Source organism: Mauremys mutica, chromosome 14, assembly GCF_020497125.1.
Source record: "Mauremys mutica isolate MM-2020 ecotype Southern chromosome 14, ASM2049712v1, whole genome shotgun sequence".
Classification (NCBI taxonomy): Eukaryota; Metazoa; Chordata; order Testudines; family Geoemydidae; genus Mauremys; species Mauremys mutica.
The window spans coordinates 7047524-7063299 of NC_059085.1; the positions used below are offsets into that span (position 1 = coordinate 7047524).

Sequence of the window (15776 nt, forward strand, 5' to 3'; positions counted from 1 at the left end):
AAGGGGGCGGGGTGAAGGTAATTTACCAGAAAAGTGCCTGTACCTAAAACACTCTTCTTCCATGTTAAGCTATGCGATGGCACCATTTTCTGGCGGGTGGGGGAGCCGACCAGGCGGAGCAGGGTCAGGGTGTGTGGGGCAGGACGTAGCAAGGTTACAGGCTGGCTCTGTTTCCATGTGACTGGAAGAGGACTGGAGAGCCTGGATAGTCTCTGATGTGGCCTTTGAGCACCAGAGGTGGAGGTAAAAGCCAAGAGGCAGAGAACCAACATGATGGTGTCTGTGCAGTATCCGGGCAGGTATAACCCCCACCCCGGTGTAGTTCAATGCATCATTTCAATACTTACCGGCATTCGGATCAGCCCTGGGTTGGGTCGTGTCCGGAGGTTCAGGCTCATCCTCCAGCTCTGGAAGGACGTGGTGTGGGACACTGGGGCTCTGTCTGGCTCAGGGTTCACTAGGCTCTGGGTCGCCCACATCCTGGCCTTGCGGTTCAGTCGGGGTGGCCACAACAAACGGCAGTGGTGGCACATTTACCAACGATACGGTCACGCTTCTCATAGTCAGAGCAGACCGAGGTCCCAATCTGTGCAGTCAAATTGTGCTTGGCGTGTCTGCTGGCCAGCCAGATCTCCCTGGAGTGTCCCAGCTGCGTCCTTCCTGAGCACTGGAGATGATCCCTCTTGTGTCCCTGTGCCAAGATACTGATGGATGGATGGGCACTGTAATGAGTAGCCTCCTTCCAGGCCCCACAAGTGGCCCCTTGCCTCAGTTTCCTCTTGAGTAACCCAAAGGATTCCATCTCAGGCTTTGACTTCAACAAATACCCCTCCTGGGGCCAGTTTATTACAAGAACCTCGTGCAAATAGTCTAACAAAAGTCCCAGACCATAGGCCCTGTCAGCTCAATACCTATAGTTCTTGTTCTCACCCTGCCCCAGTGTCCTCCATCACAGCCAGGCTCCTTATCCGACCTCTTCCATCTTTTCTCAGGTGCACTGACCATATACACTAATATAGTCACCACTTTGAGAAAATTGTGATACTTCTTGTACGACGTATGCCTTGTGAAGCGTCACTGGAAAAGCTATAATCTGCTGAGTATTAGTATCTTGTTATAACGTGTATTGACATTGTGGGTGGAGTTATTAAATGTCGCTATACATTATGAGTCTGAGACATGCCCATAGGTTCTCTCTTCAGGAATAACAAAGGAACTGTAAACAAAAGCCTGTGTGTGTCACTCCTGGAGACACCTCAAATGGGATGTATGCAGAAGGTGCAAGCAAAAATTTGCAATTCATATGAAGCCCTGAGGGCAAAGCACAGACACCCTGGAACTGTCTGAGCCCATGACACAACCAAGATTTTTCCAGCCAAAAGGGTCAAGCTATAAAAAGGGAGAACAAAGGCCTCTCTCTCCTAACCCATCTCGGGACTGGTGAATTCTGACAGGGGAGATTTTGAACAAAAGGACTGAGATCCCCCCCAGACTCTTTGGGCCACCCAGGGTGACGTATAGAAAACTAGCAGATTTCCCACCCCTGCTATCACTTTGGACTTACAAACTTGAATTCACCCGTAACATGTTTTACCTGCTTTAACCTTTGACTAACTTTCCTTCCTTTTTCTTAGCTAATAAATCTCTAGCTAGTTCCCCAAAGAACTTGGCTGTCAGCGTTGTCTTTGGTGCGAGATTCTGAGCATCCATTGATGTGGGGTAAGTGACTGGCTCACCCCGGTGGGTGCTCAACCCCCCTCTGCCCCTGCCCCGCCCCCATCCCAACCCCTTCCCCAAAGTTCCCACCTCAACTCCGCCCCCTCCTTGCCCTATTCCGACTCCTTCCCCAAATCCCCGCCCCAGCCCCGCCTCCTCCTCTGAGGGGGTTATGTTCCCACTCCTCCCCCCTCCCTCTTGGAGCTTGCTACGCTGCCAAACAGCTGGGAGGTAGGCGGAGGAGGAAGTGAGGCGGGGGGAGGGGACCTTGGCTGCCGGTGGGTGCAGAGCACCCACTAATTTTTCCCCATGGGTGCTCCAGCCCCGGAGCACCCCAGAGTCGGCACCTGTGCTCCTGGCAATGGTATCTCAGCGCCCTACGAAAACCCAACATGTCCGTCGGGGAGAACTTGCTCCTTTTACTCCATGTAGTGGGGCTCCTTCCTTTTCCCTGCCCCGCCGCATTGCTGAGAGACACCTACCCTGACCGTGGCGAGTAGCAGAACGACATGCTCTAGCCATGCTCTAGCCACTGCCTGTTTCAGGATGGATCATCCAACCTCTGCACTGGGCTCTGATTACTGCAATTCCCATGATCCCGGGCAGGGGAACAGCAGTGAGTGACGGGGGAAGAGAAGTGACGGGGGTGGGGCCTTGGGGAAAAGAGGTGGGGCAGGGGCGGGGCCTCAGGGAAGAGGCGGGGCAGGGGAGGTTCCGGCACGCCAGCTGGACTTTCTGATTTAAATATTACAAAGTTGGCAACCCTAGTTGCAAGACAGTTTGGATTTGTCTGTGTTATAATAACTAGGCCGGGAAGGAATCGATTTGAACTGGTAAATGTCAGTTCACGTTGATTTCACCGCCCCCCGCCCCCTCCCAATGAAAAACATTTCCCTCGATAAGCACTGAAATGCACCGATCGGCAAAGGAAGAACAACGCTGCTGAAGTTCTTCTTTGAGTTTGATCGAAGGGTCTTTACTGTGTATATTCTGGGATGTCGACGGATTGTCTCATAACGGCATTAATACTTTAACTGGGGGAATCTCAACATCCACTGTCACTAAATAATTGTTGTCTGACCCCTGCACTGTCTGACTCGCCCCTTCCCCCCTCATTTTCTGCAGCTGTGAACATTTAAATAGATCAAAATAAAAAAATGCTGAAACGTCAATGTTATCCATCAGAATTATAAACCAGTAACTGAAATCTGCCCAGCCCAGTTAGACCCCGTCAGGCCCTGCTCTGAGCTGGCCTCTGGCACAGCTTGGGAACAGACAGCCCTGGGCACACTCAGGTGCATGGGAATGGGGAGAGGAGGGGAGAGACGGTTGTGGCTGGACCTGGGGAAGGAATCCTGGGGAAATTCCCTTTCTGCTCCCCCAGCTCTGTGATGCTGCCACGCTTGCCTGCCTTGGTTGGCCCATCCCCGCCGCAGGCTCTGGGCTGCACACACCCTGGGAGGGCTGAGCAGAGGGGGCAGCTGGGAAGCAGCATGGAGCAGAGGCCTGGAGACCTGAATGGACAGAGCCGAATCTGGTGGTTTAGCAGTTAGGGCCAGACCTACAGCTGGGTTCAGCCCATCCAGGGTTACATCCAGGGCCCGGCGCTGCAGGGGCTGAGCACAGAGGAGCTGGACAAAACACCGGCTGCACAGACAGGCCCTTTATTCCTTTGTACAGGGCTGGCAGGGGGAAGTGCCGGGCTCTCAGCCCTGGGCCCCGAGCAGCTGCCCAGGCCAGCACTGCCCACTCTCCCTGGCACTCCACAGCAGCGTCTCTGCCAGCCAGGCGCTAGTTGGAGGCCAGGACGCTGTCGATCCAGGTGCGGAAGGCGCTGACTCGGCCATACATGGCGGGCGTCCGGACGTTGCAGTTGCTAGTTCCCCAGGAGACGATCCCGATCAGGGTCCAGGCCCCCCCTTTCAGGTACACGAGGGGGCCGCCCGAGTCCCCCTGGCAAGAGAGCGGGGCTGACGTGGCACCATGCCAGGGCCCAGTGCAAGAGGGAGGCAGTGCCTGGGCACTGGCAGGGGGAGGGCTCCCTGGGGCACTAGCTGAGTGGGGGTGAGGGGCTCCAGAGGGATCCTCCCCATCTCTGGCCCAGCCGGCTGTGCCCCTCCCCCCGCCTGTCCACCCTACCCTGTGCCCCACCCCCTGCCCATCCATCCTGCCCTGTGCCTCTCCCGCCTCCCCTACCCACCATATGCTGTGCCCTTCCCCCCCATCCACCCTACCCTGTGCCCCTCCCGCCTCCCCTACCCATCCTGCCCTGTGCCCCTCCCACCTCCCCTACCCATCCTGCCCTGTGCCCCACCTGCCTCCTCTACCCACGCTGCCCTATGCCCCTCCCCCTTCCCCTCCACCTCCTGCCCTGTGCCCCTCCTGCCTCCCCTACCCACCCTATCTTGTGCCCCTCCCGCCTCATGCTCTGTGCCCCTCCCATCTCCTCTACCTACCCTGGCCTGTGTCATAAGAACATAAGAACATAAGAAAGGCCGTACCGGGTCAGACCAAAGGTCCATCTAGCCCAGTATCTGTCTACCGACAGTGGCCAATGCCAGGTGCCCCAGAGGGAGTGAACCTAACAGGCAATGATCAAGTGATCTCTCTCCTGCCATCCATCTCCATCCTCTGATGAACAGAGGCTAGGGACACCATTCTTACCCATCCTGGCTAATAGCCATTTATGGACTTAGCCACCATGAATTTATCCAGTCCCCTTTTAAACATTGTTATAGTCCTAGCCTTCACAACCTCCTCAGGTAAGGAGTTCCACAAGTTGACTGTGCGCTGCATGAAGAAGAACTTCCTTTTATTTGTTTTAAACCTGCTGCCTATTAATTTCATTTGGTGACCCCTAGTTCTTGTATTATGGGAATAAGTAAATAACTTTTCCTTATCCACTTTCTCAACATCACTCATGATTTTATATACCTCTATCATGTCCCCCCTTAGTCTTCTCTTTTCCAAACTGAAGAGTCCTAGCCTCTTTAATCTTTCCTCGTATGGGACCCTCTCTAAACCCCTAATCATTTTAGTTGCTCTTTTCTGAACCTTTTCTAGTGCTAGAATATATTTTTTGAGGTGAGGAGACCACATCTGTACACAGTATTCGAGATGTGGGCGTACCATGGATTTATATAAGGGCAATAATATATTCTCAGTCTTATTCTCTATCCCCTTTTTAATGATTCCTAACATCCTGTTTGCTTTTTTGACCGCCTCTGCACACTGCGTGGACATCTTTAGAGAACTATCCACGATGATGCCAAGATCTTTTTCCTGACTCGTTGTAGCTAAATTAGCCCCCATCATGTTGTATGTATAGTTGGGGTTATTTTTTCCAATGTGCATTACTTTACATTTATCCACATTAAATTTTATTTGCCATTTTGTTGCCCAATCACTTAGTTTTGTGAGATCTTTTTGAAGTTCTTCACAATCTGCTTTGGTCTTAACTATCTTGAGTAGTTTAGTATCATCTGCAAACTTTGCCATCTCACTGTTTACCCCTTTCTCCAGATCATTTATGAATAAATTGAATAGGATTGGTCCTAGGACTGACCCTTGGGGAACACCACTAGTTACCCCTCTCCATTCTGAGAATTTACCATTAATTCCTACCCTTTGTTCCCTGTCCTTTAACCAGTTCTCAATCCATGAAAGGACCTTCCCTTTTATCCCATGACAGCTTAATTTACGTAAGAGCCTTTGGGTGAGGGACCTTGTCAAAGGCTTTCTGGAAATCTAAGTACACTATGTCCACCGGATCCCCCTTGTCCACATGTTTGTTGACCCCTTCAAAGAACTCTAATAGATTAGTAAGACACGATTTCCCTTTACAGAAACCATGTTGACTATTGCTCAAGAGTTTATGTTTTTCTATGTGTCTGACAATTTTATTCTTTACTATTGTTTCAACTAATTTGCCCGGTACCGACGTTAGACTTACCGGTCTGTAATTGCCGGGATCACCTCTAGAGCCCTTTTTAAATATTGGCATTACATTAGCTAACTTCCAGTCATTGGGTACCGAAGCCGATTTAAAGGACAGGTTACAAACCTTAGTTAATAGTTCCGCAACTTCACATTTGAGTTCTTTCAGAACTCTTGGGTGAATGCCATCTGGTCCCGGTGACTTGTTACTGTTGAGTTTATCAATTAATTCCAAAACCTCCTCTACTGATACTTCAATCTGTGACAGTTCCTCAGATTTGTCACCTACAAAAGCCAACTCAGGTTTGGGAATCTCCCTAACATCCTCAGCCGTGAAGACTGAAGCAAAGAATCCATTTAGTTTCTCCGCAATGACTTTATCGTCTTTAAGCGCTCCTTTTGAATTTTCATCGTCAAGTGGGGGACGATGAAATCCCCCACTATTATTGTCCCTCACCCTTCTGCTCTGTGCCCCTCCCCCCCGCCGTCCACCCTGCCTTGTGTGTCCCTCCCACCTCCTCTACCCACCCTGCTCTGTGCCCATCCCCCCTCATGCTCTGTACCCCTCCCCCCTCTAGCCACCCTGCCTTGTGCCCCTCCCCGTACCTCTCCTGCCTCCTCTACCCACCCTGCTCTGTGCCCAACCCCCTCCTCTAGCCACCCTGCCTTGTGCCCCTCCCCATCTCTGCCCACCCTACCCTGTGCCCCTGCCTTGTGTCCCTCACCTGCACACCCTGCTGTGTCCCTTCCCCTGCCCCGCCCTGTGCCCGACACCCGTGGTGTGGGAGACATTACAGATCTTTACCTGGCAGGAGGAGGCGCCGGCCCCCCCAGCACAGATCATGGAGCTGGTGATCCTGCTGCCCCAGTATTGCTGGCACTGGCTCACCGTGACCAGGGGCAGGGCCACCTGCTGCAGCCGGACGGCCCCACCGCTCGCTGGGAAAGAAACCCCGGATCAGGGCCAAGGGTGGAGACCGACCGATGCAGCCAGCCACCCAGAGAAGTACTTGCTAGCTGCCTGCTGGTTGCATTGCTATGCACTGGCCTGGTGCCCATACGGGTGGGCGAGGTCCAGGCCGCCCCCCACCCCCAGGGGCTGGCATCGGCTGTGCGTACGTACCGGTGCCGCTGGTCCGCCCCCAGCCGGTGGTGATGCAGGTGGGGTTGGAGGCCAGCGACTCGCTGGCTGTGGCCAGGCAGACGGGGGACACGCGGGCGCCCAGCTGGGCGGGGGAGGCGAGCTTCAGCAGGGCAATGTCGTTGTTCATGGTGTTGGCGTTCCAGTAGGGGTGGGTGATGGCCTGGAGAGGGGAGGGAGGGACAAGCAGCCCTTAGCGCCGGGGGCGGGGGGAGCGCAGCGTCGCCCTCGCTGCTCCCTTAGGTGCGATGCCGTCCCGCCCCACTCGCTCGCTGGAGCCTGCCTGCCCTAGTGCTGCCCCGAGGGACAGGGCTGAGCTGGGCATGGGGCCTCCAGGCAGCTCCCACCCTCACCTCACGAACTGCCTGCTCCCAGGGCTCCTGGGGCACAAGGGACTGGGCCGCACTCCCCAAGGGCTAGCTCCAGGCCGGGCCTCCATGGCTCCCATCGCCATGGGAACGTGCCCATCTCCAGGAGGCACAGGGCGCCTGACCCAGGGAGCCCCGGGCAGAGCTGGGCAGGGAACATGACTGCAGAGTCCCAGCCCAGCGGCTTGTCCCTACACCCATCCCTGCTGGGTGGAGAATGGGCCCCCATGCCCAGCCGTGCCACCGCCAAGCGGTGCTGAGAAGGGGGTTTGCCTCTGCCAGCCCCTTCTCTTCCCCCAGCAGGGCACAGCCCCAGACACAGAGCTGGGCTGCCTGCCCTCCGCCCCTGGGCTCTGTGGGACTGCCCAGCATCTTGCCCCCTCTCTGCAGAGCCCCAGATGGCGTTGGGGGGTGACTCACCCTGGCAATGGATTTGACCTGGATAGTCTCAGCTCTGGAGCTCCTGTCGTATTCCCCAAGGACGGCAACGTCAGTCCCGGCTCTGCAAGGGAGAGAGCCAGTGGGGCTGGGCACCTGGGCAGAGGGGGCCGAGCCCGCCCCTGGGGATTCGCCCTAGGAGCCCTCACTAGCTCCAGGATCCCCTGTGCCCTCCAGTGGGCCACCTCTGCCTGCCCTGCCCCAGCCCAGGGGAGCTGCCCTGGGGCACAAGCAAAGTGTCTCCTCCTCTGAGCCCCAGAGCGGCCAGGCTCCAGCCAGAGGAGACGGCACCAGGTGTAGTAGGTGCAGGTGGGGTCTTTTCTCGCCAACTGCTTTGAACAGGGCCGGCTTCCAGCTCCCAGCTTGCCTTTTGCTTTTAGCTAAGGCTTGACCATACTTTAGTTCAGGCCTCAGGCCTCAACTGGGCCTTTATCAGGGCCTGCACCTACTACACCAGGGAGGCTCAGCACGGGTGTTTGTTAATGGTGGGTGTAGCAGCAGCGTTCGGGTCTCGGGCCCTGGATTGGGAGCAGGTGTCAGGGACCCGACAGCGAAGTTAGTTGTCTGACCACAGAGAAACAGGCAACACCAGCAAGGTCCGATCAGAAGCTCTTTATTGACAAGTGCACGCATCAATAGAGAGCAGCTCGTCTCCAGCCAGAACCAGCTCCCCTTTACCGCTTAGTATTAGCCTATATAGACAGTTTTATTACATCATACATCATTCACTTGAGCAACCCACCCCCTTTGTCTAACAACTTGAAACTAGACACTTTTAATATACACACATGCCTAGACTTTATGTCTACAACTACAGATTATTTAATAATATCTTAACAAGCACCAAAAGTTAGGAATACAGGGGAGTTTTAAACAAACCTATAACTCAACCAGGGAGTTAGAATCTGAACTGTGAGATGCTAAAGTTTCTTATCAGTTCTTCAAACACTGTTCTTAACACTGCACTGCTGGTACTATGCCAGGAATGCAACTCCTGGCTTATCTCACTCTCTTTTCAGGGCTTTGTGAGACAATGCTGCTTCTCAGTATTTTTCCACTCTGGGATTACCCAGAAACCTCTGTTAGCCTGACTTCAGTCAGGTTGGCATAACTGGTTTTGTGCTACATCTTTATTCAGACCTAACACAGGGAACTGGCAGGAAGGGCTGGGGCAGGGGCAGCCCCAGGGCAGGGGGCAGGTCGGCTCTTTGGCTCCATTCTTCCCAGGAGAACAACCTCAGCACTGGGTAGCGGCCCCCCTCCCCACCCCCAGGCAATGCCCAGGATCTGGAACCCTCTGCTCACCTGGGGAGCAGAGCCACGATCTTACCTCTGTGCCCAGCTCCCCCATGCCCCAGGCATGCTCTGCTCAGCCCATGGTGCCCCGCTGCCATGCTGGGGCTGGGTGTGGGGCAGCGGCAGGGGGTGTCACTCACTGGGGCTGTCCCTGTGCCCAGGCAGAGCCATGGCACCAGCCAATGCAAAGCGGCTCCTGCAACTGGCCTGGCCTGCGGCACCGTCTCCTTACCTGACTTCGCAGTGGGCAGCCGTCACCACCCAGTCCTGGTTGATCAGGGAGCCACCGCAGAAGTGGAAGCCGTTTCTGTCCTGGAACGAGAATGGCGGGAGGAGAGGGAGTCTGCGACGGGCTGAGGGACCTACCCTGGCATGTGCCCAGCGCTCCAGGCCCGGGGGACCCTGAGCTGCCTGCCTGCAGGTTGGCACTTAGCCTGCCATTGGCAGCCTCTGCCTCTGGGTAGCTGGCACCACCACAAGCCAAAATACCACCCAGATCCTCCTGCGCTCTGTGCCCTGCCCCCCATCCTGATCGGCAGGCTGGGAGCAGCGTCCGGCCCCTGGGCATGGGGCCCGGCTCCCTCCATTATTCCTCCTTCCTGGCTGTCCCTGGGATCCTGGCCTGGTGTCCACAGGGCATGGGGGGTCCCTGGGGATCCCACTCCAGCCATTGCAGTTCCCACCAGGCCCAGGGCAACATGCAGGCTCAGCACTCTTCAGTCCCAGCCTGGCCAGGCGTGCCCAGCTGCAGTGCACAATCGGGGCCGGCTCCAGGCACCAGCTGAGCAAGGTTGGCTTTTTTTGGTTTGCCGCTCCGGCCGCCCTGTAGGGTGCGGCAGTGCGGAGGAGGGGAGCGCCCTGCAGCAAACTGGGCCGGGCAGCCCCTGGTCTTCCCTCTCCGCCGACTGGAGCCCTGGCGGCCCCCCTGCTCTCTCTGCCCCGCTCCCCGCACTCCGCTGCACGGCAGCAGCACAGGGAGTCCCCCGCACCCTGGGTCCGGCTGCCCAGCAGGGTTTTTTTTTTTGTTTTTTCCCCCCTGATTTGCCGCTCCGGCCATGCCCCAGGTTTTTTGTTTTGTTTTGTTTTTTTCCCTTCCTGCTTTGCCGCTCCGCGCCCCCCCCTTTTTTTTTGCTTGGGGCAGCAAAAAAGCCCGAGCCGGCCCTGTGCACAATGCAATGGGCGCCCGCATGCTTGGGGCTTTCCAAGCGATCGCCCCTGGCCAGGAGGGGTAGGGGGGCTCTTCCCAGGCTTGGGTGTCTGCACCAGCCAAATCGCTTTGGGTTTCTTCCTAAGCCGAAATGCCCAGCTAGGCCGGGGGACGCCCCACGCACAGGCTGCTCCCGCTCCTGCTCCCGCTCCCTGGGCCCTGGGCAGCACTTGGCTCTCGTTCCAGGGGCTGAACTGGCTCGTGGATTAGTCAGGCCGTTGAACCCGCACATCAGAACATCCCTGGGGGGTCCTAGCCTGTGCTGAGCCCACGGCAGAGACCCTGACGGCTGGAATGTCCCACCCTGTGAGCGTCTCTGATCTAGGGTGACCGTACGGCCCGTTTGGCTGGGACAGCCCCTTTTTAAGCCCTGTCCTGGCCGTCCAAACCGCGTTTGGCAGAAGTGGGCATTGGTTCATTTGCTCGCGGTGGGGAGGGCAGGGCTCAGGCAAGCAGCAACGCCAGCCCCATGCGGGATGGGGGGCTCGGGCCCTGCCTGCTGGCCCATGGCCTGAGAAGAGTGACGGGCTCCCTGCTCACTGACCCAGCCCCTGGAGCCAGCGCGAGGTGTGTGCTGACATGTGTGCATGTCAGACGGGGCAGCTGGGCTCCGTCCCCAGGGCCGCCGTGAGGAGCGAGCGTTACCTGCAGGGACACTTGCCAAGGCCAGGAGCCGGGCACCGCGTTCTCCCCATTGACGACTCGCTGCAAGCTGTTCACGACTGGTTTGATTGCGGGGACCCCACAGCCTGGAAATGGAAAACCAGCCCTGCTCAGTGTGCAGCGAGCGCCCTCAGCAGCCCCCCGGCCCCCGCAGCACTGCAGGGCTCAGGCCAGTCCCAATCTGCAGGGGCGAGCTGCCCGTGGGGCTGCTGGTCACTGAGGGCTCTGGGAGAGCCACCCTGGGGCTGGCAGTCACTGAGGGGTCTGGGCGAGCTGCCCGTGGGGCTGCTGGTCACCGAGGGGTCTGGGAGAGCCACCCTGGGGCTGGCAGTCACTGAGGGGTCTGGGCACGCTGCCCGTGGGGCTGCTGGTCACCAAGGGGTCTGGGAGAGCCATCCTGGGGGCTGGCAGTCACTGAGGGATCTGGGCGAGTCACCATGGGACTGGCAGTCACTGAGGGGTCTGGGCGAGCTGCCCGTGGGGGTGCTGGTCACCGAGGGGTCTGGGAGAGCCATCCTGGGGGCTGGCAGTCACTGAGGGATCTGGGCGAGTCACCATGGGACTGGCAGTCCCTGAGAGGTCTGGGCGAGCTGCCCGTGGGGCTGCTGGTCACTGAGGGGTCTGGGAGAGCTGCCCGTGGGCATCACTTACCGTAGGCGCCCGCCAGCAGGGCCAGGCAGAGAGCCGCGTGCAGGAAAGCCATGCTGGGTCAGTGCTCACAGCTGTGCCGGGCTGCCAGAACCACACGCTTTATACCCGCCGGGTGCCCTGAGACCGCCAGTCACACCCGGAGCAGGGCTGGGCGTCTGCCCCACCTGCTCCACCCAGGCCTTGAGCTGACAGTGACAGGCCAAATATAGCGTCTCCCTGCCCCCGCTGCCCCACGTGCGCTGCTAGGGGTATGACTGGCAAGTCTGGCAGAGTCTCACCAGCTGGGCCCAGGGCTGGACTAGCAGGGGGGGCAGGCAGGGTAGGTCCGAGAGGCGTTGGCAGAGACGTGAGGGTGCCCAGGGCTGGACTAGCAAGGGGCTGGGACTGAGGGACAGCTGCAGATCTGTGGGTGTTGGGGCAGGGCTCATGCCTGGCCGAGCTGCACGGGGGAGCCTGGCCAGTCCCTGCCTTGACTGGGCCTGGCACAGCGTCCCGGCACGAGCACAGATCTCCTCCACCAGGACAGTTACAGCTCTGCTCACTCGGACACCCCCCTGCACCCGATTTGGCCCCTGGCAGGTGGAGAGTGGCGCAGAGCTTCTCTGGAACAGGACAACTCAGAGCAGCCTTGGCGTTGGGCTGGTTTCCTCTGGCTCATGTCCAGTGCACCTGTGGAGGCCTCACGCTGGCCAGCGGGAGCAGGTGGTGGTGGCACCTTCTTCCCAGGGGCTGCGAACTCTCAAGGCCGAGCCAGCTCTGCTGGGTTTGCGTGCTCAGGGACCTGGTGTGTCGCTGGCAAAGCAGGCACCAGCTTATACCAAAGTCCCCATGCTCAGTGGCGGATTAGCTGCTGGGCCAATGGGGCCTGTGCCATGGGGCCTTGGCCAATTGGGGGGCCCTGGAAAAATGGGTACCCCCATGCCCTGACCCACCCAGCCACCTGGTGCTCCTGCCAGGAAGTGGGGTTGGGGCATGGGGGCAGGGCAGGGCGGAGGGACTGTTGGTGGAAGAGGGGAGAGGGGGCCCCCACTTGCTCTGGCCCAGGGCCCCACAAATCTCTAATCTGCCCATGCCTCACTTGCTAGTGACAAATCCAGCCGGCATCACGCCGATGGCATTGGCAGTATGAAAACGAGCATTGGGTTCAGATGTCATCGAGCGCTTGTGAGTTGCTGCCTGCGTTAATGTCATGTAACCGCTGTGGCCCACACTGTGAGGTGCTGCTGAGCGTTTGCCCTGGGAGCCCCCGGAGCTGGGAGTCACCAGCCAGGAGAGAGACATGAGTGTGTGTGAAATGCTGGCTGCCAACAAAAGGTGTAATCCTCTGCCCAGCCGAGCCGGCCCAGCGACACCAGACCAACTGTCGGGGAACATCAGCGGCCAAAAGACTCTGTTAATGGCTCTTGCCCCATGCAGCGGAGATGTGCTAATGAATTATTCCTTGACAAGGGGAAACTATCTCGATGCTGCTTGGACTCTGGGGACCAAGGTTTCTAGGCATAAGCAAGAGATCCCCAGTGTTTAGCCTGGGTCAGCCCTAAGAGACATATACAGCTTGCTTATTATAGAAGCTTTGTTACTCTTTGCCAATTAAGAGTGTAACTCATTTGTGTGTGTATTTACCTGCTTTAACCTTGTAAAGACCTCTCGCATTTCCAGAATGACTGGCTGGTTTTCTCAGAGCTCTGTCCCAGGAGTTATCATGGGCCAGGTCTAGATGATCACAATGGTCCCTGCTGGTCTTGCAATCTCTGACAAATGGCCTGTTGATCTCCAGTGCAGCCAGTGGGTTTGCACCCTCTGATTGCTCTGCAAGCCCATTTGCTGCCAGCTGTGCTGCCCTGTACCTGCCCCCTTCCCCAGCAGACAGCGGGATGCAGGGGCCTCCATGTGCTCCGTTTCCCCCCCGAGATTTGGGGCTGAGCTTCACACAGGTTTGGTACCTAGACATTTACCCCTTTGGCTTTAGAAGGGAGTGACCCTGGAGCAGCCTGGGGGATGAGCTGTAGCCGCACCCCCGGGTCTCTCAATGCCTGGCAGGGGTGGGATTTCAGCCCGCCCCATGTCCCACCTCCTGGGGTAGAGCAGCCAATCAGGGCTGCTGCAGGAGGCAGGCAGAGTTCTCTCCCCACCCCTCAGGAGCCCCCATTGGTCTCACGGGGGGAGGGGAGGAGCTAAAGAGCCCAGCAGCTAAGGGTGGCGCTGCCCCTTCTCCCCCTGTGAGCAATGGGGACGGGACGGCGCTTCCGCCCCGTCTCCCTCCCACCTACACGCACAAGCACCCCCCAGCCACCCACCGACGTCCCCGCGCTTGTTATTGTGTCTGCGGTCAGTGACACTTCTCCATAGAAGGGAGGGCCCAAGACCAGACCCACGAATGCGACTCACGTGTCTCTTGTGTCTAGTACAGAGTCAGACACCAAGATGAACTTTGTTAATGCTGAAAAAACCAGATTGACCAACCACACGGCTGTGCAAGCTTAGCAGCAGGCCATGTGCTCCGGACACACGGGCTACCTCTTGCTAGCCCAAAGGCCTTCGCGCTCTGGCTTTCTCTCCTCGGCCTTATGATGCCGGTTCAGTGAAAAATTAAGACTAAGGGGGCGGGATGAAGGTAATTTACCAGAAAAGTGTCTGTACCTAAAACACTCTTCTTCCATGTTAAGCTATGCGATGGCACCATTTTCTGGCGGGTGGGGGAGCCGACCAGGCGGAGCAGGGTCAGGGTGTGTGGGGCAGGACGTAGCAAGGTTACGGGCTGGCTCTGTTTCCATGTGACTGGAAGAGGACTGGAGAGCCTGGATAGTCTCTGACGTTGCCTTTGAGCACCAGAGGTGGAGGTAAAAGTCACGAGGCAGAGAACCAACATGATGGTGTCTGTGCAGTATCCGGGCAGGTATAACCCCCACCCCGGTGTAGTTCAATGCATCATTTCAATACTTACCGGCATTCGGATCAACCCTGGGTTGGGTCGTGTCCAGAGGTTCAGGCTCATCCTCCAGCTCTGGAAGGACGTGGTGTGGGGACACTGGGGCTCTGTCTGGCTCAGGGTTCACTAGGCTCTGGGTCGCCCACATCCTGGTCTTGCAGTTCAGTCGGGGTGGCCACAACAAACGGCAGTGGTGGCACATTTACCAACGATACGGTCACGCTTCTCATAGTCAGAGCAGACCGAGGTCCCAATCTGTGCAGTCAAATTGTGCTTGGCGTGTCTGCTGACCAGCCAGCTCTCCCTGGAGTGTCCCAGCTGCGTCCTTCCTGAGCACTGGAGATGATCCCTCTTGTGTCCCTGTGCCAAGATACTGATGGATGGATGGGCACTGTAATGAGTAGCCTCCTCCCAGGCCCCACAAGTGGCCCCTTGCCTCAGTTTCCTCTTGAGTAACCCAAAGGATTCCATCTCAGGCTTTGACTTCAACAAATACCCCTCCTGGGGCCAGTTTATTACAAAAACCTCATGCAAATAGTCTAACAAAAGTCCCAGACCATAGGCCCTGTCAGCTCAATACCTATAGTTCTTGTTCTCACCCTGCCCCAGTGTCCTCCATCACAGCCAGGCTCCTTATCCGACCTCTTCCATCTTTTCTCAGGTGCACTGACCATCTACACTAATATAGTCACCACTTTGAGAAAATTGTGATACTTCTTGTGCGAAGTATGCCTTGTGAAGCGTCACTGGAAAAGCTATAATCTGCTGAGTATTAGTATCTTGTTATAACATGTGTATTGACATTGTGGGTGGAGTTATTAAATGTCGCTATACATTATGAGTCTGAGACATGCCCATAGGTTCTCTCTTCACGAATAACAAAGGAACTGTAAACAAAAGCCTCTGTGTGTCACTCCTGGAGACACCTCAAATGGGATGTATGCAGAAGGTGCAAGCAAAAATTTGCAATTCATATGAAGCCCTGAGGGCAAAGCACAGACACCCTGGAACTGTCTGAGCCCATGACACAACCAAGATTTTTCCAGCCAAAAGGGTCAAGGTATAAAAAGGGAGAACAAAGGCCTCTCTCTCCTAACCCATCTCGGGACTGGTGAATTCTGACAGGGGAGATTTTGAACAAAAGGACTGAGATCCCCCCCAAACTCTTTGGGCCACCCAGGGAGACGAATAGAAAACTAGCAGATTTCCCACCCCTGCTATCACTTTGGACTTACAAACTTGAATTCACCCGTAACGTGTTTTACCTGCTTTAACCTTTGACTAACTTTCCTTCCTTTTTCTTAGCTAATAAATCTCTAGCTAGTTCCCCAAAGAACTTGGCTGTCAGCGTTGTCTTTGGTGTGAGATTCTGAGCATCCATTGACGTGGGGTAAGTGACTGGCTCACCCCGGTGGGTGCTCAACCCCCCTC

General features: G+C 56.8%; 1 protein-coding gene across 1 annotated transcript; it reads right to left on the reverse strand.

Moving 5' to 3' along the window:
- Positions 1-2585: 2585 nt before the first annotated feature.
- LOC123349508 (chymotrypsin-like protease CTRL-1) lies at positions 2586-11468 on the reverse strand. The gene is made up of 7 exons (XM_044987664.1): positions 11417-11468; positions 10748-10851; positions 9128-9207; positions 7582-7663; positions 6776-6956; positions 6458-6591; positions 2586-3669 (listed from the first exon to the last, which is right to left on the reverse strand). Exons 1-7 carry the CDS (start codon positions 11466-11468, stop codon positions 3508-3510), a joined length of 795 nt encoding a protein of 264 aa, XP_044843599.1. The 3' UTR covers positions 2586-3507.
- Positions 11469-15776: the final 4308 nt, after the last annotated feature.